Genomic DNA, 25,984 nt, shown 5'->3' on the forward strand with positions numbered 1-25,984 from the left:
GGAAGAAGAGGAAAGTGAAGGAGACTCAAACAGGGTGAGCACATCTGACCAAGTTTGTGCTTCTAACAGATGCTGGGCCAAACGGGGGTTCGGGGAAGCTAGAGCAGCCACTGGTCTGGAACAAGGCTGCTTGATCAGGACACTGCGCCAATGGAGATGGAAGCATGGTATAGCGCAGTGGATCTGGAAGAGGAGTCTAGAAGGCTTGGGCTGTCCAAGCATGAAGACCCAAGTTCGGATCCCCAGCACCACATCAATGCCAGACGTGGTGACTATGCCTGTAACCCTAGACCTGAGGAAGCAGGAACAAAAAATGACAAGATAAGGAGCAACTGAGGCCACGCTGAACCCTGACCTCTGCGTGGGAATGCACGCCTCCACATATACATACAGACGTGAACACACAAGCGTGTACCAAGAAAGAAAACAAAACCAAACACTGGAGATGACTCCACAGCATTTCACATGTTGAGGTGAGGCAGGCAGGTGCCTCCATCCTTTGGCTTTGTGAGAATCTGGAAACGGCTGCCTTTCTCGGTGGCCGCAGCTTTGGGACACCACCCCTCCAGTCCAGCCCCCAGCCCAGTTACCACCAACACGGCCCTCATCCAGAGGCTCCCACAAGAGGGACCCAGAGCTTTCCATGTGACTAGAAGTCACAGTATCTCCTCAAGGGTTAGGGCCCACCTCAGCATCCGAGTTTCTCTGTGCCCTCGCTAGCCATTGGCCTCTTTGCAGTGCTGACTGCCTCGTACAGAGAGACAATTAAAAATGAACCCCCTGAAAGCTAATGGTCTGAGACCATGCGGCACTTAAGTGACCATCCGCAGGCCAAATGAAAGTAAATAGTAGCGGATGTGAATCCGGACTGTGCTCTGTGCTTGCCTAACAGTTTGCAAAGCGGATAAACAAAGTGTTCCCCGCATGGCAGAGTGGAGCCTGGGAGCTGGCTATCAATTAATCAGCTTCTAACTCTGCGACACATGACAGGATGCATGTCCCTGTCCCTGTCGGCACAGCTCTGAGGAGACCCTTTGCTCTTCCTCATCTGAGGCTGAAATGAGAGGCTCACCCTGAAAACAGAGCTCACCCACCATTATCCATCCGAAGCTCTGCATCTCCCCTTTATACCCCCAGTACAACCGAGTCTGTGGGTCTCAGGGTGGAGTACAATTGGCCAGTCATGTCCCATCATCTTTGGGGCCAGTTGCATCACCACCTGACCAGCTGTTTCCACTTTCTTTTCTCCCATGGCATTCTCATTGTACCCATTATTTGGCCCAGTATGTATGTAGTAGGTGTTCATTAAATTCCTGTTGGGGGAGAAATGAGCATTCTTGCCAAAAGCCAGCATTCACCCCAGCCCAGCCTTGCAAAGGTTCTGTTCCATGAGGGGATAGGCCGAAAGGGAGCTGGGTCAGAAGACAGGCGTGGCTTCACCCCCAGGTTCTGCCCCTCACAAGCATGTATTTGTAAGGATTTGCCATTCCACTGGGTGTTCTCACTCCAAATCTCTTCGGGGAGGAGGCTAAGAGAAGGAAGCTCCAGTGGTTCCTGTCACCAATAGAAAAGGAGTCTACAGTGGGAAAGCCACAGCAGGAGCGCGAGATCGCTCCACAGGTAAGGGCACTTCCTGCAAGCCTGACACCATCTGAGCTCAATTCCTGGGACTCATATGGTGAGAGGCAGGAACCACCGTTTGCAAGCTGTCCTCTGATCTACATATATGTGCTATCATGTGCGCTCTCTCTCTCTCTCTCTCTCTCTCTCTCTCTCTCACACACACACACACACACACACACACACACACACACACACACACACACCATAATTTTAACACTAAAGGGAAGACAGCCAGTACGGAAGCCTCAGGGAGGGAACCACCATGGCTTGCTCTCAGAAAGCCAGGCAGGGCAGTGGAGGGCTCGGGAAGAGGGATGAGTGAGCATAAAGGGAGAGGAAAATGTCCCCCGATGGTGCTCTCTACAGGTGGGAAATGGAAATGGGGGTGTACACTGGGAACAAGCAGGTGACAGGCACGTGTGAGTGGCCTGAGACAACTCAGCAGGGAATAGAGAGAGCCTGAGAGCCACAAGAGATGATGCCGTTCCCTGCCTGCGGCATCAGCATAGCAAGAGTTTAAACAGATGCCCAGGCAAAGACAGCAAGATGGACCCATGGCCTGCAGGCTGAGTGCAGAGGTCTCTGGAGACTGTTGTACTAAGCATGTCTTTTGATTCTGCTGCTGTGATATCTGCGACCTTGATGACCCGAGGCTGCTCCTCCCAGAGCTGGCCAGTTTCTAGGCCATAAGCCACTGCACTGTATCCTTCATACACAAACCAACCATGTTGGTGCCTACCAACTACACTAAACCACCTGTGTCATGCTCTCTTATGCTGGGCTACTGGCCACCCACCCTCATCGCCCCATGGCCAGGTACAAGATAACTGCGGACAGTCATATCCAGGATCCTAATGAAAATATGCAGATTGGCCAATCCCAAACATCCTGGCCTTGCTTGTCCTACCCAAGGAATGATGAAAAAGGCTCCTTCCGCAACCCTCCTTGTCCTGCCTCTTGATGGCACCCTAGTGCAGCCTTGACTGTACATCCCTCCTCTTAGGAACTGTGAGCAACCAAATCTCTCCAATAGTAACTGTCTTCTGGCTTGTTGGTCTCGCTAGATCTTTTTTTTTTTTAAAGATGTATTTATTTATTATATGTAAGTACACTGTAGCTGTCCTCAGATACTCCAGAAGAGGGCATCAGATTTCGTTATGGATGGTTGTGAGCCACCATGTGGTTGCTGGGATTCGAACTTGGGACTTTCAGAAAAGCAGTCAGAGCTCTTAACCACTGAGCCATCTCGCCAGCCCTAGATCTTAATAATAAGAAGAACTACATCTATAGATTTCAATGCGGTGTGAATTGTCACGTTTGTTTATCACCTGTCCCCTTCAATATTAGCATCTAACAATCCCCAGCACACTGCTGACCTAGTTTAAATACTAGTCAGTGGATGGATGGATGGATGAACAGATGGATGGAGGGGTGAATGGATGAGATGTTGGGTGAGTAAATGGAGGGATTATGGGTGGGTGAGTGGATGGATGTTGGATGGATAGATGAAGAGTGGGTGGCGGTGTGAGGAGAAATGGACTGAACAGACAAACATAAAAATAAAAGTGGGGGGCTAGATAGAAGCATCTATTTGGCTGCATGGATCCCCTACCTTTCAGTGTCATTGCAGCCGCTTCATCAGGTACAAAGTTCTGTGTGTACCCAGGTTTGGTGTAAATCCTGGTAGTCCGGAAGTGAGGAGAGAGGACACGAGGGAAGGTGCTTTTTCTTTTTCTTCATACGGACACCTGCTGGCTCCCTTATATGGTTATATGGTTATATGCCTCTCACTCCGGTTAGTGTCTTCTAAAATAGCCTCTGAACCCAGTGGTGCAAAGAGAAAGGTCAGTGTGAGACCTTCAGTTGCTCTGGTCTCTGCCTATGGTGGGCTTTCTGAACCATGCTGGCCTGCACCCTCGGTGACACAGAGGGTCCATCTGCACGTCCCTGGCCAGACCGCATCGTTAGCTTTCACATTTTATGATGTACTGGTCTCCTCCGCTTATGGTAACCAGATGGCTCTGGTAGCAGGGCCCTCAGGTGTCACTCTCAGTATCTCCCCTCAGTCCCTGGTTCCTGAGACGGGCAGAGAGACACCCACAGGAGGCATGTGCCTGAGGGATGTGTAACGGCCTGGGCTTGTGGATACCAGCAGATGCTCAGTGGCTTCTCCATCCTCTCCAGGGAATAGCTCCCCAAAGGCCATTCCTCATCCAGGACCAAGAGAAAAGGAGAGGAAGCATCCAACGGACCAACGGACGATGGAGTCCAGACAGGGTACACAAGAGGGACCAGAGGGTCTTGATCAGGGCACACTGTTAATGGCTTACCAGAGACATTGGGCCACCATAATTCCTTTGGAGTTTTGCAATTTTTCATATCTATTATTTGTATATTATTTGAATGTTTATTTCCTTTGGGTTTTTGTATTATTTGAATATTTATCTTTTATTTTTAGAGATTTATTTTTATTTTATACGTATGAGTGTTTTGCCTACTTTGATATCATGTGCTCCATGCGCCTGCAGTTCCCACAGAGGCCAGAAGAGGGCATTAGATCCCTTGCAACCGGAATTATAAACAGTTGTGAACTATATTATGGATGTTGTGGATGGAACCCAGGTCCTTTGGAAAAGCAGCAAATGTTTTAAACCACTGAGCTATCTCTTCTGATTACTTTGTGAAACAGGTGCTCACTATGTATCCCTGGCTAGCCTGAACTTTATATGTAGACCAGGCTGGCCTTGAACACACCAAGATCCACCAGACCTTTGCCTCCCAAGAGCCGGACTGATGACATGCCTGACCATTATAATTTTAAAATGTGCCTCACCTTGTCTCTCAAGTGTCCTGGTTTAAGTGATAAGCCATATTGTTAGGCCACTGGCAGGAGATGTTGCAGATGACAGAGCCTGAGTCAAGAGGCCAATAAGCAAGGGAGACTGGTGGTTTTGTGGTACAAATGAGAGCTAGCAAGCATGCTGGAGACGGTCTAGCAGGAGTGTTAAGCCCTGCCAGTGGTGTAGACACTAGAGAGCTGAGCCTGATCTGGGATCTTAATAGGATCCACTGTAAAAGAAGAGTGGGTGGCCTAGGGTGGCTGGAACCCACTGGTCATTCTCGGTCTCTACCCGGCTGCATCAGGCTTCTTTATATGTAGAACAGGCTAGCCTTGAACTCGAACATATGTAGACAGCACTTCTTTCCCCCTCACTGGAATTTCGAGCCAGAGTTCACAAATGGAGGAAGGCTGGAGAAGGAGGTGCAGGTGGATGAAGGGGAAGGGGACCATCCCATCAACATCACCTTCAGCACACATCTTGTGCTGAGGTCCCAGAGGACACCACCTGGAACAGCCATCATCCCTGAACAATGTCTCTTTTGACCTCTCCCTGGCTGGGACAGTGTTTCTGTAGAGATGATGTTTAAATGTGTGTTGCCTGAAATGTCACAGATTAAGGGCCCAGGATGCCCACATGAGAAATAACAGCCTTTTGCTAACGTGGTCATTCAACCCCCTAGAACATTAGCTGCTGCCAGAGGTTTGCTTTGGACAGTACTGAACTTCTCTCAAGAACTATTTAACCCCCAAATAATCCACAAACAATGCCCACTACCCCTGTGATTGTCAGATCAACTTGTGTTTTGGATCATTAGCCAAGAGGGTCTGTGGACAGACACAACCCAGGCAGGAAGGGCAGGATAAAGGCTTACAAAGTAGAAATGACTAACGGTTTCACTTGTAGCTTCATGAACACTTTAATTAAGATTGAAAGGCTCTGAGTGTCCAGTGTTGGCGGAATCTCATGTGTTTTTGTGAACTGACACTTTAAAGCTACTTTTGTTTTTAATGGAAGATTAGCATCATGCAGAGGTTGCTGTTCAGTAAATAAAATACACATATCCAGAGGGAAGGTCTAGCACACTCCAGTCCTCAAACACAACAAAGAAATGACAGCCTGTACAGTTCTAAGAGTCCATCCCTCTCCTTCGCTGGGGTGAAGGGCTCAGCTCATGTGTTGTAAATTCTGGAGGCTCGCTTAGCTGCGGTCTGAGCATCCGGGGGTTCTTCTTCCTCTTCCTCAGTACGCTTGGGTTTCAGAAACAAGTCAGACTTCAAGAAGCGGCTGTAGCTGTCATACTTCATGAGATTGAAGATCTAAAGAGGAAAGAGAAGAGTCTGATGGTCGACGCCAATACAGACCATAAATCACCCTGTCAAATACCTACCATGAACCAAAGAATAACACACGCACACACATGCGTGCACACACATGCACATGCATGCACACACACACACACACTAGTCCGTGCTAGTGTAGGACCCAAGAGACGGCTCAGCAAGTAAAAGCACTTGCTACACAAGCCTGATGACCTGAGTGGGATCCCCAGAACCCGCAGTAGAAAGAGAGAGCACTGACTCCCAAAAGTTGCCCTCCACCTTCTGCCCACATGCCACGGCATGCACCTACCCACAATGACAGACACATCATGTGTGCACACACAGATGATAACAATAAAGAGAAGAACAAGAACAACACTTGGCGTAGGGCTGTGCTGGGCAAGGCAGACTTCCTGTACGTTATTGATCATTGTGTAATCATCTCAATGGATGCTATAGATTAGAGAATCATATGTACAAATACATCCCTTTTTTTCCCACAGAAGTATAGGTGCCCACAGCCTGAGTCATACCTTTGCCTCAAACAGCCCTTAAAGGACCTTCTCTGGCTGGGTATTGTGGCACTTGCCAGTAATTCCAGCACTCAGGAGTTCGAATTCAGCCTCAGCTACATAGTGAGTGTGAGTCCAGCCTGAGTTACATGAGACCTTGTCTCAAAAAAGAAATCTTTTAAAAACCTATTATTTAGACCTAGTCAGACAAATCTAGTGAGATAGAGGCCAGCCTGGTCTACAGAGCAAATCCTGGGGCAGCCAGGACTACAGAGAAGAACCCTGTCTTGAGAATAAATAAATAAACCCAGTAAATTTGGTATTGGAGACCTCAAACCTGTTACCAGGCCAAGAGACAAAAGGGGGTGTGTCTAATGCAAGGGAGGGATACACGCAGTCTCTGTTAGAAGCCGCGGGACCAAGTCTCAGTTACAGAGAATGGAAGTCAGCAGCAGAGACCCCTGTACTGGCAGACAGGTTGAGATCTCTAGAAAGCAGTGATTCTGAGGTACATCGGGGCTGAATGGGACCCGATGGAGCCCAAGTCCTTGGGACTAGAGAGAGCTGCACCTGCCAGCACATGCTCCAAGGACTGTCTCACACAGAAGCCTCCTGTCTTTGGGCCACATCCCCTGGATCCCAGATCCACTCCTGCCTGCTTCCTCACCCTACAACATGGAGGAAGGAAGGAAGGAAGGAAGGAAGGAAGGAAGGGAGGGAGGGAGGGAGGGAGGGAGAGCGGGCGAGCACATTTCCTCCTGTTGTATAGAATCATCTTTTCAAGACATAGTCAAGTCTCTCTCTATGTCACCATCTCTGTCTCTGTCTGTCTTTCCTTCATATTAAAGGGCCACAAGGCACACCAGGGTACCTTCCAGTGCAGCACAGCTCATGGCTTGCTGAGTGAAAAACTCCAAGATGCCACTCACTGTCAGGCAGGGTTGTCACGTAGGTGGTAAAATCTTGACATCTTTTAAACATGCTTTCTCCCAACACACACATGAGCTGGGGCCTTGGGATGTCTGCTCAGGAGATGGGAGGTTCCTCCAGAAAGAATGGAAGCCTTCTTTCTTTCACCTCCATGTTCCCAAGAGGGCCCAAGAAACATCTGGTGCATCGGGCTGCGCATAGACTGTTCAACCGGAGCCTGCCATTCCCCTGTGCCCACCAGTCCCCTAGAGAGTCCTGTCTCACCCAAGCTCTGGGAAGTTACCTATTTTGTATTAATTTTGTAATCTTTAAGAGGTGAGTATAACTTACTAAGGCTTGGACACATCACGTTTTAACAAAACATAACACCTCCGAAATTAATATATCAGCAGCAGGGTGAGGAGGGTAAGGATAAGAAACGCCATTCTCCTCGCTAGGCTTCTCACAAATATGCTAAGCAGGTATCACCATCCTTCACCGTCAGGCATCCTTCAGTCTTTCAAGTACATGGACCCCCAAGGGGCTCTTACCTGTGCCCACCTGGCTCAGAATCCAGAACAGATGCTCCAGGTGTGACTAGTGGAGCCAGCTCTATGAAGGCCTTTTCTGGCAAGTAGTCCTGTCCTGTCCCCCCACCACCACCACTTCCTCCAGGTCCCTATGCAGCCTATATACCTCCCTGCCCCCACTCGCGTACTTCCTCAGGTCCGTGGCAAACCCAACCAGCACCAGGAGCAGGGAGGGGTAGGGCCTCTCGTCTGAAGTGTCTGTGAGTGGGAGAGGAGTATCCTGTTTGCCTTCTGTGACTCTGAGGCTCACACCTCAGAGAGAAGAGAAGGGGTGTGTTGGGGCACCCAGGGCGTGCGGAGGTGGGAGACTGAATCTGGACTGCTGCTTCATTGGGAGATGGGAGCCTTCATTCAGAAGCTCTTCTTGCCTCTTGCCAACTCAGCTCTTGGATGTAAACTAGTTGACTTTTCTTTTAAAAGGTATTTATGGGCTGGAGAGATGGCTCAGCAATTAAGAGCCCTTGTTGCTCTTGCAGAGGGCCCAGTTTTAATTCCCAGCACCCACGTGGTAGCTCACAATGAAGTGTTTGTCTCATTATTGTGGGTTTGGGTGGAGGAGACCTGAGTATGGGTGCACATGTACCTACATGAGAGGGGAGCTAGTTTGCTTCTTCTACCACAGGATCCAAGGATCCAACAAGTGTGTGTTGCAAGTGCTCCAACCTACTGAGTCATCTTGCTGGCTCCACCACACAGTTTATCAAGGGCACAGGGCCATTCCCTGTGCTGTACAGGTATGAAATACCCAGCCAGCCCCAAAGTCCTTAGGCTGTGGTGTCCAGATGTCTGGCTCTCATCACCTCTAGGTGCCAGAGGGACTGGGAAGCAGCTGTGGGCAGCAGGCCCAGGAAGACTTCATCTTCCTGGATGTCCACAGCCCTGTGACTCTGCATGAGATCCAGAGAGCAGCTTCTCACTGCTGCTGGCAAAGTATGAGCGTAAGAGTGTATGGCCCTGGGAATGTCCATCACAGAGCTAGCCCTTTGTGGGTGATGTACAACAAGGTGTCAGAGAGCATGCAGAAACTATGAATCCTTCCAAAGCTACTGACCACCACTGGGCAAAAGCCACGGAGGAACCTGGCATCTGTTTCCCATGTGTTCTGCAGACATTCACTCGAGGACCAACATCGCTGAGAGGTCTGTGACCACACACTCCAGGCATCCGATAGAGCATTCTCCCATGACACTATCACAAGGCCCTGGGGACTGTGGTTTCACTGAGGAGGAAAACAGGGTCTTGTGGCTAGTGCTTGCTGAATGGCAAGGGCTGCCCCGCTCTGTCTGGCAAAACAGAACCACAGACAACTTTCCCTCATAGTTTCAGAGGCCAGATTCTGAGGTCAAGCTACCAGTGGGCTGACTTCTTCCAGGGTGTCTCTCTGTGTCACAAGGTCATCCTTGTGAATGTCTTACAAGAACATACATCAAGGGCCTGCAAGATGGCCCAGCAGGTGAAGTTCGGATGAGGGTACTTGTTGTGAGATCCTGGTAACTAGAATTTGATTTCCAGAATTCACATAAACATGGACGGAGAGAGACAACTCCTCAGAGGTGTCCTCTGACCGCCACATGCGTATTGTCTCTTTCATACACATACACAACACACATGCACCCACACATATGCACACATACACACAGAACACACATACACTACTGAAGGGAAAAAAAAAACACTTGTCACTTTGGATCAGGGCCCACTCATATGAGCTCATTTAACGTAATTATCCTTTCTTACCCCCTGTCTCCAGACACAGCCACATTCCGGGTACAGTAAGTGAGGATTTCCACGTATGAAGTGGGGCAGGAGAAGGACACAAGACAGCCCATAAGGGACAGACAGGAGGCCAAGCCCGGCAGGCTGCTTCTCCATCCCATACACCTAACCAGCTATATGACTCTTGTGTGGCAGAACACTATGCAGTCATTAAAAATAAGGTCTGATCTAGAGAACATACCCAAGGAGCTGAAGGGGTCTGCAACCCTATAGGTGGAACAACAATATAAACTAACCAGTACCCCTCCAGAGCTCGTGTCTCTAGCTGCATATGTAGCAGAAGATGGCCTAGTCAGCCATCATTGGGAAGAGAGGCCCCTTGGTCTTGCAAACTTTATACGCCTCAGTACAGGGGAATGCCAGGGCCAAGAAGTGGGAGTGGATGGGTAGGGGAGCAGGCGGGGGGAGGGTATAGGGGACTTTTGGGATACCATTTGAAATGTAACTGAAGAAAATATCTAATAAAAAAAATTTTTTTAAAAGGTCTGGGAGCCAGTGAGAGGTTTCAGATGGTAAAGACACATGACACACAGCCTGATAGCCTGATGACATGTTACTGCCATCCCTTGTGGTAGAAGGCGAGAACCAACTCCTGCAAGCTGCCCTGGCTCTAGTGTATGTACGATGTCACGTGTGCTCCCTGCCCCTCGAATAAATAAGCAAATGTTAAAAAAAAAAATTGAAAAAAAAAAAAAGTCTACATGATGGGTAGTGCTTGGAATGGAGAGGCAGGAGGATCACAAGTTCAAGACCAGCCTGGGCCACACATGCTCCAGGTCAGCCTTTCACCTACATGGGAAAACAGAGAGAGAGAGAGAGAGAGACAGAGAGACAGAGACAGAGACAGAGACAGAGACAGAGACAGAGACAGAGAGACAGAGACAGACAGAGACAGACAGAGACAGACAGACAGAGACAGACAGAGAGAAATAAGATTTGCAAAGAGTTAAACATAGAAACTTGCCCATAAGAATTAAGCGATTGAATATTTAATTTCAAAATGTACTGAATTTTAACCCACGATCCCAAATATGTCAGAGGGAAAGGAATAGTTATAAAGGCTCAAGGCAGGTTCGCAATGTCTTCAAAAATGTATATCTACCTAGAGCCTCAAAATGTAACTTCGTTTAGAAACAGACCTGTTGATATCAAGCTGAAATCACCCTCCAGGGTAGTGGGACCCAGAGCCAAAGAGGCAGGACACACAGAGAGACCTAGAAAGAAGGAAGCTGTGTAACAACACTGACAGAGACAGGAATGACGTGGACACAGCCTCCAAGTTCCAAAGGTGACGAGCAAGCAACTGACCAGGAGCTGGAACTACGACAAGTTCCTCTTCTAGGCCCTTCCTCAGGACCCCCGACTCTCTCTGCCCATGGCTGGTTTCAGATTCCTAGTCTCCTAGATATGCAAGAAGTGTTTGCTGTTTGAAAACATATGGGACTGACCCACTAGGAAACTGCTAAAACAGAAACACGGACGTGAGCCCCTCACAGTTCTGAAGACCTGCAATGCACGGCCTAGGTTCGAGCCTCAACTCAAGAAGAAAGGAGCTGGCCCTGAGACCTTAGTTGGTTCTATAAGACCAGGCCTCCAGCAAGCAAAGCTGACCTGGACCTAAACAATGTGGTCTGCAGGAAGGAGGAGAAAATGGAAACAACTCAGGGGGAGGAAGAGGAAGAAGGCCTTTGAGCACGAGGAGATTTGTCTCCAGCAGGCAGCAAAACAGAAAATCGTGAGTAGGCAGCTGGGCTGCTTCCGGGATTGCTTTTTTTTTTTTTTTTTTCTTTTTTTGGCCAGGACAGATGTAGCATAGCAAGGCTCCTGGTTTGCAGGCTCCACATCTGCATGCCTACACTATAAACTGTTTAGCCGGTTGCCTGGGATCCCCTGCTGCGGACCGGACCAGGAGGAAAAGAGCGGAAGGCAAAACCTGCGCCTGCACAACTGTGCCCTGCCTGCACCTTGCTTCCAGTGCAGGGACCCTACATCACCCAAACACCCACCCTGCTTCCTCAAACCCCAGACAGAGCTGCAGTGGAACATCAAGGGGGGAAACCACCTGTGCAGTGCCCACCAGGCTGCTTGGGGAGGGATGGAAGGACATCCCTGGAAGCCTCAGAACGAGGGCTGCTCCAGGCTAATCCACTGCCTCCAGCCACTGCATTTTCAGCTTGATAAATATTTGATCACTCACAATCAAGTACATTAGAAGAACTAAATGAAATACCCACCTCCCTTCTTTTCTGGGTTACTTCTCCCCGCATAAGGAGGAAATTTTTCAATCCTTCAATGTAACATAAAGTTTGGTAATGGGATTTCTGACTTGCCATTCTAGAACATAGCCCCCCCCCCATCTCTATGTCTCTTTCTCTCTTTCTCTCTCTCCCCACCTCTCTCTCCCTCCCCCTCCCCCTTCCTCTCCCTCTCCTTATACCTAGATTACAGAACTGATTACTGGCTGTGTGAATATAGAACTGAGTGGAAAGGAAACCTCTTCCTACAGCTCTCAGATGATTAATGGGTTTGGCAAGCTACTGTGCCCACCCTGTGAATGGAGGTCCTTCTCTGTCTTCTGAAGAAGGAGTGGGGCATACTCAGGAGGTCTAAGGGCAGCTAGCAGACAGTGGGACAGTGACAAGCAGAGACTGAAGACCCTGCCCTCAAGCACGAGCGGGCCACTAGAAAGGCTTTGTCGATCTGGACAGCACTTTAGTTCATAGACAGGCCCACTAGGGATGGTGAATGCGCCAAGGGTGGAATCAGAACTCCAAGACCAGAAATGGAGTCAAAAAGACCCTCTGCATAAGGCAAAATATACTCCCTCAGTGTGGGCTATCCAGTCTTCCCTGGAGGCTGTGAAAGTCAGTTCAAAGTTCAACGATTGTTCTGAATGTCTGCCATGACTCGGAGTCTAGTGTTTTTCGGGCAGTTCTTCATATCCCCCTCCCAGCCTGCCCACTATCTTAAAATCATAAGGTCAATCTGAAAGTCCTGTAGAGAGCAGCCTTCATGCCCCATCCTGCTGAAGGTGGCCAACCATATAGATGTGAGGAAACCTCCCTGGAAACTGCTGATTTCTAGACCGCCTTTGATCCTTGGAAGCGAATGTCAGCAGGACCCATAGCCAGAGATGGGCTATACCCTGGATCTGATTGCCAAGCACAGCCTAGACAGAGGGACCATGGTGATGCAGGAAAGCTCAGACTCAGGTCCTATGTAGAGAAACAGGGGAGCTGGGGTGAACCTAGGGCCACACTAAGAAACAGAGCCCATGTGGGGTCTGAGGCAGGATGAGGCTCTAAGCCCCAACTTCCCTCTTCTGATGCCAAGAGCCAATTTACCACACAGTGGTCATGACCATGACTCCAACATCCAGGAAGTGACAGGCTGAGACAGGGATGGGGTGGAGGGCTAGCACTCAGGCCAAGGGCCAATGAAAAGCATGGTTAGAAAGCCAAGACCAACGTTGACCCTCTGATTGAGGTGGTTCCTCGCTGAGTCATCTGCTCTCTCTAGCCCAGCCAGGAAAGGGTAGGATAGCCAGGGCTGGGCATCAGGGCCAAGTGGCCCAACTTTCAAGATCAAGCCTACTAGTGCAGTTGACCTACCTGATAAAAAGCTAAGTGTTAGCCAAGCAATAGTGGCACATGCCAGCACTTGGGTGGCAGAGGCAGGCAGATCTCTGAGTTCCAGGCCAACCTGGTCTACAGAGTGTATTCCAGGATAGCCAAGGCTACGCAGAGAGACCCTGTCTCAAAAACAAACAAACAAGCAAACACACTAAACTTCAAAACTGGCACCACAGTCCCAAGGATCCAACAAGCTCCCCTACCAATCACTTAGTAGGGACACTGAACTTCCTGACACACAGCAGCGCCTGCCTTTACACTAGCCTCTCCTGGAACACCCTGCCTCCCAAGTGTCCTCTCCCAACACCTTCTGTCTTTCATGGCTCTGGCCTCTGCAGGGACCCAGAGAGCCCTAGGAGTCCCTCTGGGATGCTCTACACTCATCTCTTGGCTCTTGAGTTCCCTTCTTAGCGTTTATCTCTGTCCTTGGGGCTGAACAGGAGCTGGCTTCCTTGCAGCACAAATAGCTCTTAGCATTGTCACTGAGGTGACTGAAAGGAGCCACCTTCCTTCCTGCTCCTGCCTCCCTCATTGCTTCCTGCGCAGCTCAGCCTCCAACTCAAGACTACAGTGCCCAAGAGATGCACACAGTACAACCTCCACCTCTCCCGAGTCACCACTGGGCATACAGACAAGCCGAACTTATAAATTAAATCAGGAAATCATCTCTCCCCTTATTCCGGGGGGGGGGGGAACCTTCCTAGATAAGATCGATAAGCCCCTGATCCCTCTGGCTTTTGCTAACGTGCTTGCTAACACGTACAGGGCACCCTTCACACCCTATACTGACCATCTCTGGTTTTTGCTTGATGTCTTGGGAGTGTTGTTAGCTCACCAATCAAGTTAGCATCCTGTCGTACAGAGAAGCCTATACTGCCGTGTGTGAGAACATAGGCCCCACGTGTTTCAGCCCCAGATCACTGTGCTGTGGTTAAGTTTCAGTACCGTTGTCTCTCCCTCCCTGCTTTCTGCCATCCATCCAGCCCCCTGTTGGTACTTCACTTCAGATCCGCTCTGAACTACAGAACCTGCTAGACCAGTGTACACACTGAGGGTTAGCAGGACCTGAGTGAGGAACCTAAGGAGCTCTTTTAAGGGTGTAAGGATGTGAGGCCATCTAATCTGAGCTCAAGGAAGTCTGCTGTGCTTTTGGCTCCCGCTACGTCGTCCCACAAAAGCCCTGCTGCCCCATCAGCTTCCCCTAGCACAGCAGAATAAGGCCACATTATGAGTGGCTGGCCAACCAAAGCTTTTCTGGTGATGACGGCCGAAAGCAGAAGTTAGTAGCCTGTTCAGGTAGGTCTACCGTAAGCCGCCGGGTGGTCATGGTGAAGCTGGGGCTATGAATGAGGCTCAATGAGACCTTGTACTTAGAACTGGGGGGTGGGGGAGGGTGCGGGTAGGCTCAGTCAACAAAGTGACTGCTGGACAAGCACGAGGACCTGAGTTCCGATTCCCAGCACCCACATAAAAGTTTGACACAATGACACATGTCTGTAACCCAGCTCTGGAGAAGTCAAGGCAGGGGATCCCTGACCAGACAGTCTGGTCAAACCCACGAGCTCTGGGCCAATGAGAGAGACTCTTCCAAAAAATGAGGTGAGAAGCAATTGAGGAAAGCACACAGTGTCGACCTCTGGCCTCTATATGCAACACATACACAGGTACATGCGCGTGTACCTGTGATGTACATCACACACACACACACACACACACACACACACATGCACGCACACACGCACACATGCACATACACACATGCATGCCCACACTCACACATGCATACACACACACACATGCATGCCCACACTCACACACACATATACACACACACACACGCGCACACACACACACATGCACACACACATGCACGCACACACACACATGCACACACACACACATATGCATGCCCATACTCACACACATACATACACACACATGCAGCATGCACACACACACACACATGCATGCCCACACTCACACACACATACACACACACATGCAGCATGCACACACAAAATAAGTAAGGAAATGAATAAAAACATTTTTAAAATCTTGGGGCCTCCATCCTTGTTTCTCATTAATTTAATGCCCCTCACTTAAAAAAGCAGGGCCCTCAGAGGAGCTTTGTGGGAGCCAAGACTGCAGGTGATGCTGAGCCCCTTTGTGTCTAAGCCCCTGACAGACAGAGGTTTCCAACATAAAGCCAAACCCAGGTGCCTTCACCGCGCCACCCACCTCCAGGAGACCAGCAAGCACTACACAAGTCAGCCGTGTTGCGCAGCCATAGGGGGGAACAGCTGACCGTATACAGAGCTTCCCTTCCCTGTCACAGTTCCCTAAGAAATACGATGTAACTACAGACACAGTACTATGTCAGGGTAGGTCACCTACAGAGGAACCTTGTGGGAAGATGTGTAGGTTATACACCAGCTAACATTACTTGACAGATCTTTAGCACATGCTGTGTATATCACAAGTCTCTGCATCCGGGAGACCAATGGTTGCAGCTTTTTCTCCTTCACCCACCTATACCTGAGGAGGGCAGTTTCTGTTTCTCTCTCTCTCTCTCTCTCTCTCTCTCTCTCTCTCTCTCTCTCGCCCCCCCTCTCTCTCCCCCCCCCCAACCCCGTCTGTCTGTCTGAACAGAGCTTCACAACAGGATATAAAAGCACTTCCTTTACAGTCAAACTCTGAACCGCATTGGTGACGAGTGTGGGTCACACGTGGTATTTATAGAACACAAAAGATGGGCAGGCAGAGATGGAATGCTGCCCTAGTGGCTATCTCCAGGTGAAATCACGGGGGCGGGCCTTCAGTAGATTTTCGTTTCCAAGCGCCTTTTACTACCAGGTAGATTAAAAGTATTTTTAAAACTTTTGTCACTCAGCCAGGTGTGGTGGCACACACCTGTGACCTCAGCATTTGGGAGGCAGAGGAATGGAGTTGGAAGTTTGAGGCCAGACAATGTCTCAGAATAACAACTACGGTGTCACTCAAAAAAACAAAACAAACAAAACAAAAACCCTCATCCTGCCTGCTGTGTGTCTGTCTCCTTTCTGTGCCAGCCATCCATCCGCCCCAGCAGACACTTGTCTAGGCTATGTACAAATCATAGCAGATGCCTCTGTTTTGATGTCTTGTGGGGATCTTTGGCACCGCATGCAAGCCACTGTGTGAAGTCCTACCAGGCTCTCTCAGCTCATTCCCACCTTGGTCTCTGTAACCCCACAGAGCAACTGTCAGTGTCTCCATGATCTCTGTACTCCCTCTGCCCCCAAGGACATCATGGCCTGTGCCCAGCAGAGAGAAACTGCTCTCGAGGAGGAAGATGGGTGAAGGCTATAAGAGATACAGTGTGCCCATGGTTTTTCTGAGTGACTTTAACTAAGGAGCCACCACGACTCCTTGAGCCGCGTTTCTGTGGTCCACAAAACCAGGATAAGACATGCCAAGTGAGACAACAGTTCTCAGGACAGCTCAGCACTGGCCAATGTTACTACAGATAACCTAGAACCTTAGCATCTGGCCAGCCTCTCAACACCAGATGCATGGACTTCAAGGCACCTGTGGAAGCCTTTTAGAAGATCCCGAGGGCCAGAACAGATGGATGTCGCCATGAGTCTACAGTCACAAAAAAATTTTGCCTTTTCTTTCTTCCTCTCTCTCCCAAATCTATGTCTATTGCTCAGTCGCTCCGGCATAAGGCCCTTGATATGTCTCCCCAGAGACCCAGGCAGACTCCCCTCAACCCCCACATTTTACTCGGATCGACATCCCCCACTGTGTCGGTTCGAAACTGTCCTTAAAGTACTCATGCTCGTGTTTCTGCCTGGGTGTTTTATTTTCTAATAGATGAGGAGCAAGATGGGGCCTCTTGGATGCTGGGACATCCTGTAGCCCAGCAGTTCTCAACCTTCCTAAAGCTTTTGACCTTTCCATACAGTTCCCCGGGTTGTGGTGACCTTCAACCATAAAATTATTCCGTTGCTACTTCATAAGTGTAATTTTGCTACTGTTATACATCGTAACATAAATATCTGATATACAGGATATCTGATTTCGATCCCCAAAGGGGTCTTAGCCCACAGGTTCAGAAAAGCTGTTCTAGGCTCTATGAACCAGGTGATCAAAAAGGCCCCCCCTCGAAAGCAAAAGCTCAGCCAACACACAGACAGCACAGTGTCCACGGTGTATAGCCTGAGCCCCGCAAAGCCAGCCTTCCCTAAGAACACGGAGAAGTGTTTCAGTACCATGTATCGTACCATGTACTACAGTTCTGAGAAGTTAGTCTTGGGAGTGGGCCTCGTTGTGAATGGTCGCCTCGGGGCAGGCAGTGAGGAAGATCTTTGAGTGTCCGTACAAAAACACCTCCAGCTTTCCTGCTCCTCTGAATCCTCACAGCTCCTTCCAGAACCTTTTCTTTCTACCTTCAACAGCTGTTCCACGTTACCTCAACATGAGTAGTCTCTTAGCCTCAGTCTGCCTTCCCAGCAGAGGTACAAGCTTGACCCAGAGCGCATCTCACATTTAACAGGGGTGCAGATGTGCGCACACATTTATAAATTCAGGTCTGAATATCAGGTCATGTCCCTTTTGTCTAGTGACATTTATTGAATATTCCTCGTAAGACATTCTGCCAGAAATCTTAAGGCTTACCTCTTCACCGTGTCCGTTGTTAAACTTACCTTTTCTGGTTCTAAGTGGAATAGACTGCAAAATTTTCACTTGGTCGTTATGGCTGAGGGACCACATTATAAATTTACTTACAGCGTTGGGCCACTGGCAGTGAAAGAATCTGTTCATTTTAACAAAGCCAGTGTTGGATTCCCTGCCACTATCTGTAGGCTCCCTAACCAACCATCCCTTCATGATCACCATGTTGTCGTAACCTGCATCCCTCAGACAGACCCAGCCTCCCATCCCATCTGGGTGGAAATGGCTACGACGAACCCCAGTAGTTCGAATGGTGCATAGAATAAGAGTCAACATAGTCCAAATTCAGAACCTGGGGTTCCCCAGCCTTCGTCAATGAGAGCCCCTCAGTAGCCTTGGCCTGCACTGCGGGATGACGTTCTTCCTGGGGAATGTAGCAGTTCCCTGAAGAATTCTCCCAAGCCTGGGGAGAACATGGATGGCTTTTCAGATCAAGGCACAGGCAAGGAGGTCACCTTACCTGGTCCTGGAGCTTTTGGAACATCAGAGGGTGAGGTTCCTCCAGAATCTTTTCAGTGAGCCGAGACTGCCCCTCCACGTTGACTTGTGAAGAGGCCTTATTGGACAGGAAGGTCATGTAGATCTCCTTGGCCTTCTCCTGCATCTGGAAGAGACAGAGAAGCTGGACTGTTATCCACCAGCACAGCCTTTCCTGGCCTAAAGCCAGCTCCACCCTCCAGCCGGCCCTGGAAGAGCTGCAGCTGGGAGCTATTGCAGCCTCCGGAGCCAAGCTCCCTGAGAAGGCCCACAAACGCCTGGCCTGCCCCACACCTAATAGAGCTTCTGAGGCCAAGTCTTCTGAAACAAAATTGCTACCCTGACCATTCAGAAACAATGAAAGTGGCAATCCAGCATGACCTGGGGTCACCATGCCACCCCTCCCAGTTCAGAGCTCATGGGGATGTTACCCGGTCCTGAAGCGGACTGAAACTCACTGGTCAATGGTCAAACTTAAATGAGCCTCGGGACTGTTAAGCTACACGAGGCTGAATACGGTATCATGCTGTTCACAGGAATGTGCAGGTGCCCTGGAACAGAAAGATTAGTGGTTCCTCGAGACTGTGGGGGGTGGGGTGGGGGGGAAGAACTGGGGATAGGGAGGAGATGGGCAAACACAGGGGCAGCTGAGCTGGGCAAGCACAGAGGCAGCTGAGCAGCCTGGGACTTCACACAGCTTGGGATGTGCGCACAGCCTTCTTCCAACAATGCACTGGCAATCTAGGACTTTCACCTACAGATGCTGTGTGCACATGTGTCCTCTCCTAACACTGCACCTCGAGACCTAGGACCCCCACCAGCGTCGAGCTACACAGACAGCTCACTGCAAACAGTGGACTAAATGTCTCCTTCCCTTAACAACCACTAAGCTTGCTCATGTTTCCATCCACTCACACTCCAGTCAGAACGAGGTACACTGGTAGGGGGCCAACCTGACCTGAACTAGTTTTGGGTGGTTGGGCAATAAGACAAACTGTGTCCTCTAAGTGAATTTTTAGAGTGAATCTCTCTATTTACCATCTTACACCTGTGTACCACTAAGTGTGCATGTGATTCAAAGCAGATGCATTGTGAGAAGGGATATATGCACAGTAAAATTCCTATCTTAAAATAGAGAGTCAAAATAGAGAGTCACCCATGGCATGGCCCTTAGTAAACAGCCCCTCCTTCCCCAGAACCCCATCAAAGTAGTCCCAGGCAGTAAGCTGGGGCCCCTGCGTGTACCCACACTCGTGTGGCCCGCTGTCAGTCATTGTATGTTTTTAAGATAGGGTCTCACTCTGTAGTGCTGGCTGTCCTGGAACTCGCTATGGAGACCAGGCTGGCCTCACACTCACAGAGATCCACCTGCCTCTGCTTCCTGAGTGCTGGGATTAAATTCTTGTGTCACCATGCCTGGTCTCTGTTGTTCCTCTTGACAGTGTCTTTCTTTTGAGCTGTACTAGGGTGGCTAGGTTTTTGAATACTTTCCCTGCTTCTCCTTTTTTTTTTAAGATTTATTTATTTATTTATTTATTTATTTATTTATGTACGTACGCTGTCACTGTCTTCAGACACACCAGAAGAGGGCATCGGATCCCCACTACAGATGGTTGTGAGCCACCATATGGTTGTTGAGAATTGAACCCAGGACCTCTGGAAGAGCAGTCAATGCTTCTAACCACTGAGCCATCTGTCCAGCACCGTTATCTTGCCACTTTCCAGTCTTTGTGCACCTTTATTTCAATTCCTTGACTAAGAATTCCTGGAAATACCTGGAGCAGAGGCATGGATGGGGATTCTCTTTGGAGTGTTTGAGAAGATTTGGGATCCGGTAAGTGGTCGTGCCTGCACAGCATTGTGAATACATTCGGTGCCATGGAGACACTCCGAAGGTTTTTAATTATGTGTGTTTCACCAGGACAAATAAAGCCCCATGAAACCACCCATATGTACATGCATTGCCACCAGCGCCTGCTGTGCCATGGACATGCTAAGCCTGCTTCCCTTCCCTTAACCTCTTGGTCTTTCTCCCCTGTTGATGCTGGTTTCCTCATGAGGACCAGGGCCAGAACAGGTGACACCGGGACTGTCTGACTCCAAACTTCAGCCCTACTCTGGTCCCACAAGGCACCCTGAGCTCTCTAGGATAGATGGCTTATCCGTCTTCCAGTGGAAGAAGTTTTCACACAGTAAGTGTAAGCGATGCAGAGAAAAACACTCACTGTATGCCAAAAGTCCCCAGAGCAGCCCCACTGGGAATCTTGGAGACAAGGGCTGACAAGATGTTCACTCACCTGCAGTCTCATTACACTGAGAGCTGTGGCAGGGCCGTGACATGGCCTGATGGTAGGAGCAATTAAGAACCATGACAGGGCTATGACCTTCCCTGATGGCAGAAGCCAGCTTTATTTAAAGTCTTCAGAGCTGTGGTGGGCAGGGCTGCGGTCTCCACACTCTCCACCAGAGCTTCCCTCCCTCTTCTCGGAGAGGATGGGGCCATTGGTGGCAGCAGAGATAGCTCCTGCGTGAACCTCAAGCCTCAGGCCCCCTCCAACCCCACAGAGCAAGGCAATGAAGAGATGCCTTTCACACGGCTGAGGTGTGTGGAGGAGGTGGGGGGAGGTCAGGAGACCCTAAGATAACACTTTTTTTTTCTCCCAGAGAGGCTCTCAGCCTAAGAGGACGCTTGCAGAACTTCACTGGGAGAACACCCGGCTCTGAAAACTTATGCTCTTAGGGAAATCCCTGGCCGTTTTCAATTAGCCGTGCTTAAAGAGAAGAAAAGGCGCTCGTTTCAAGCCAGAGACCAGAAAGCAAAAGACCCTATGAGGCTGAAGCCTGACTCTGTCTCTGCTGATATAGGAACAGTGCTCAAAGCAGGGTCAGCACTCAAAGCCCTGTGTCTGTTCTTCCTGACTGCAGGAGCAATTCATTTATGTCAAACTCAGAGACATGGGAGCCTCTTGAGATAAATACGACTATTCCTGGGGTAGGTCTGGGGACCATCATGAGGCAGGCCTGCCCCGGAAGAGCAGTTTGGAACTTCATGTCTCACAAAGACCCAACAGCTCCACAGAGCCATGAGCGTCTCCCACCATCCCCATTCTGTCAGAAGGGAACATTTTTGGAAACCCACTTCCTGTTTTAAAGTTACTTCATGAAAGTAGAATTTCAGTTGGCCAGATGAGCGAACTGCGTGCAACAGTCTGCAGGCCTCCCCTCCTAAGACATCCACACAGCTGTTCTGCCATGCACGCATGCACACACATGGCTCCCATGAACTCAGGCTCTCTTGGGGGAGTTCTGAAAATGAGACACAGAAGCAAGCAGCTTGAGGCTCCATATGTGGGGGCAGGTGGCCCAAGGGAGAGGAAGCAGGTGCGGGGGGTGGGGGGCACTTTCAACCAACCCTCTCGCATCAGCTGTCCTTCCCCAGCCGCTGAGGACAGGGTGCGCCCCTGGGCTGACCCAGTGGGTGCAGGAGAATGAGTGAGCAGGCTTATCTGTGCGCTAGGATAGGAAGTGTGACCGAAAAGGGAAACCCTGAGACAGCTGACCACAGGCCAGTCACGGGAAGGCCTGGTGTCCAGGCCGAGACTGAACAGAAAAGAAGAACTGCTCGCTTGAGCTATTCTGGTAGATTTTTCCAGAGTTTTGTTAACCCTGTTCTAGCCGCCGCCGCCGCCGCTGTAAGAATAAGAACAGACTAGCTCCCTTGGTGGAGTCAGTTCTGAGTGTGTGAAAGTGCTGGCATACGCACCTAGCCACCGCCTCCACCACAGCCCTTCCTTCCCTGAGACAGAAAGATAGATGTATCCGGTCTCGGCTCCTTCCAGGCACAAGTCAGGGCCCTTCCTGCAGGTGCTATGAAGCCTGGTTTGCACCCACACTGGGTAGGAAGTCAGCCTGAAACCCTGCTCTCAACCAGCGCAGGTTTAAGAGAAGTGAATTCACTTTGCTCAGAGCCCCAGACACCCGTCTGCTCAGAACAGCAAAGTCATCACTTGTCCAGTGCTCAGGAAGATGCAAGTGTGCTCTCTCTCTCTCTCTCTCACACACACACACACACACACACACACACACACACACACTTAGGGCCCACGCTGATGCTCAGCCACCATAAAAGCTTTCACTTCACTTCCTCATGGCAATCAGCCTCCTCACTCCCAATTTCTACAGACACAGATCAAGAGTAGACGGAGCTCCTCCCACCCGCTCTGCTCTCCACCTCTCAGCTGAATCCCACAGGCTAGGCCATGTTGCCTGGGGGCTCCTGGCGGCTTCTGGTTGCTAAGCCCCTCCAGGGGTCTCTGGCTCCAGTCCTGGGTACCACACCTGCCTTCTTCCTTCACCCTGCTCCCTCACCAGGGGAGCCTCAGATTCTGCCGTTCTCCTTCAGCACGGCCTGTGTCCACCTAGCCATTCCCAAAATTTGAGTCCTGCCCCGAATGCTGTAACTACTCTCTACCATGCAGCCCAACAGTCTCCCAAGCTACTGGCTCATGAGTCAACTGACCATTGGCAACACAGGTAGGGAGTCCCAGAGACACCAAGAGAAGGGAAGGTCACCTCCTGTCCAGGGCTCCTCTAGGAAAGTGGAGCTTCAAGTCCCTGCGGCATCTCTGCATATGGCCCACACCCTATCTGCGACATGCCTGACTCTGGAACATCTCTCCCATCAGCACCTCTATCCTCTCTATCATCCCCATCATCCTCTCTATCCTCTCTATCATCCTCTCTATCATCCTCCCTATCCTCTCTATCCTATCATCCTCTCTATCCTCTCTATCATCCTCTCTATTATCCTCCCTATCCTCTCTATCCTATCATCCTCTCTATCCTCTCTATCATCCTCTCTGTCCTCCCTATCATCCTCTCTATCCCACTCCTCCACCAGAGGTGGACCCAAGAGAAAACACAGAAAAATAGGACACGACTGTGTATGAACTGCATGCATATTTGTTTCATAAAGAGGATGGAGCAGGGACATCAAATAAATAGAAGGGCGTGGGTAAGAGAGCGCAGTAGATAAAGGCACTTGCTACCAAGCCTGGTGACCTGTGTTTGACCCCACCTACCCCCAGGACCCACGTGGTAGATGATGAGAGCTGACTTCCACAAGCTATCCTCTGACCTCCACACTGCACTGAAATAAATGTAACTTTAAAAGTTTTAAATGGTACAAGATGCCTTCCAGAACTAGGCCAGGGAAAGGAGAGTAATTGGAGTAGTAGCAGGAGGGACAAGCCTGGAGAAGGTGTGGAAGAGACGTGTCCAGCAAGAGTTGGAGTCTGGGCGCCTCCGCTGAAGGAAGTGAACAGGAGGGAAACTGTGTGCTTAGCACCCACCCCAGCCCCGAGCAACTGAGTTACCCTAGCCTTTCCCAAGTGGTAGTGAGGTGTGTGTGTCTCTCCCACAGCGTGTCCTCTGATTTCCACACATGTGTTGCAGTACCTGTACAGCCACATCTGCATTCACACACACACACAGACACAGACACACACAGAGACACACACACCACACACACACACAGACACACACACAGAGACATACACAGACACACACACCACACAGACACACACACAGACATACACAGACACACACCACACACACACACACACACACTCGCACAAATAAAATATTTTTTATTAAATAGTTCTGCAGTTAAGAGTCTCCTAATATCCAGGTGGCACACGCCTTTAAATCCAACACTTGAGAAGTAAAGGCAGGACGGTCTTTGTGAATTCAAGGCCAACCTGGTCTACAAAGTGAGTCCTAGGACAGCCAGGGCTACACGGTAAGGCTTTCTCATCACCCCACACTACCACTACCAAAAAAAAAAAAAAAAAAAGAGTGTTCCTGCTCCTTCACAGGACTGGAATCTGGATCCCAGCACCCATGTTGGGTGTTGTAACTTGAGCTCCAGGGACCCAATGCCCACCTCTGGCCTCCATGGACACACACACAAAGCATTGGTCTCATAGACACAAATCCACACATGTAAATAAAAATACACTGTAATGCTACATGGAAGCCCACAACGAATTTTAATGCTCTATTCAGGGAATTTGACATCCTCTCTTGGCTTCCACGAGCACCAGGCATGCACATGATGCACAAACATACATGCACACACTCATACACGTAAAATACCAATAAATAAATCTTCTTTCAGGCCTCTCCTCCTCCCGCTGGGAAGCTGACTCAGCGAGTAAGAGCACCTGTTGCTCTTCCAGGTTCAACTCCCATCACCCACAAGGTGGCTCAAAATCATCTGTAATTCTGGTTCCTGGGGAGAGATCTGATGTCCTCTTCTGACCTCCACAGCCAGCAAGCATACACGTGACTCACATGAATAGGTGAACACAAAACATTCGCAGAGAAAATAAATGAGTAAATCTAATAATGTTAAAGACTAGATTTGGGGGTGAGCTAGGTAGTAAAGTGCCTGGGTCCTCAGCTCCAAAATAAATAAATAAATTGATTGATTGATTGATCGATTGACTGATTGATTGATTGATTGATTGATGAGGCTCCAGAGCAATGAGAGCAAGAGCCTCCTAGGGAGGTGGGGGGTGCCAAGATGAGTTCTAAATACAAACCATCAGCAAGGCCTCCCAGACAACCGGAGGAAAATGTGTCCAGTTTATGAACAATCCGGATTGCAGGCTAAGAAGTCTGTAGGAAAACAAAAAACAAACAAACAAACAAACAAACAAACAAAAAAAAAACAGAAAACCAAGAAAAGACCAAAAGAGCATCTAAAGATAAAGTTGGAATCTTTTAAAATAGATAGATAGATAGATAGATAGATAGATAGATAGATAGATAGATAGATAGATAGATAGATGTAGGAACCAGGGGCTGGAGAGATGGCTCAGTGGTTAAGAACATGGACTGCTCTTCCAGAGGTCCTGAGTTCAATTCCCAGCAACCACACACGGTGGCTCACAACCATCTGTAATGGGATCTGATGCCCTCTTCCGGTGCATCTTCTTCAGACTGTGTACTCATATATATAAAATAAATAAAATAAGCCTTTAAAAAAAAAAGTAGGAACCAAAAGCCAATGAGATGAAAAGGGAGGAAAGAAAAAAATTACAATTAAGAGCTCAATTCAAGGGAAAGGGGCCATCACAGGACACACACACACACACACACACACACACACATGCACGCAGCTGGTTATGGCTGCAGGCATCTGCAGGAAGGAGGATCACCTGAGACCAAGAGTTCAAGGTTAGCATGGGCATTAGAGCAAGAGTTTGTCTTAGGAAGATCACTGGGATTTGCTGTCTAGTCAGCCTAGCTGGAGAACAGTGAGCTCCAGGCTCAGCAAGAGTCCCCATTTCCAGGGAATGAGGTGGAGAGAGACAGACCCAGACACCCGCCATTCTCTGCTGACCCCATGTACGTCTCTTACACACCACCACCACCACCACCACCACCACCACCACCACCACAAGATCCTGTCTCCAGCAGAAGAAAGGGAGGAAGGAGGAAGGGAGGGAGGGAAGGAGGAAGGAAGAAGGAAGGAATATTGGGAGGAAAGAGGAAGAAAGGAGGAAGAAAGAGGAAGGGAAA

General features: G+C 49.5%; 1 protein-coding gene across 3 annotated transcripts in view; it reads right to left on the minus strand.

Moving 5' to 3' along the window:
• Nucleotides 1-5,357: 5,357 nt before the first annotated feature.
• Rgs10 (regulator of G protein signaling 10) overlaps nt 5,358-25,984 on the minus strand; it is a 42,206-nt gene continuing 21,579 nt past the window's right edge. For all 3 annotated transcript variants that reach the window (XM_029479783.1, XM_021167950.2, XM_029479782.1), the window contains exons 4-5: nt 18,381-18,524; nt 5,358-5,782 (exon numbers count right to left, since the gene is read on the minus strand). In XM_029479783.1, coding sequence (XP_029335643.1) covers nt 5,636-5,782; nt 18,381-18,524 — 291 coding nt within the window. In that variant the 3' untranslated portion in view covers nt 5,358-5,635. The remainder of the gene's footprint in view (nt 5,783-18,380; nt 18,525-25,984) is intronic.

Source organism: Mus caroli, chromosome 7 (genome assembly GCF_900094665.2).
Source record: "Mus caroli chromosome 7, CAROLI_EIJ_v1.1, whole genome shotgun sequence".
NCBI lineage: Eukaryota > Metazoa > Chordata > Mammalia > Rodentia > Muridae > Mus > Mus caroli.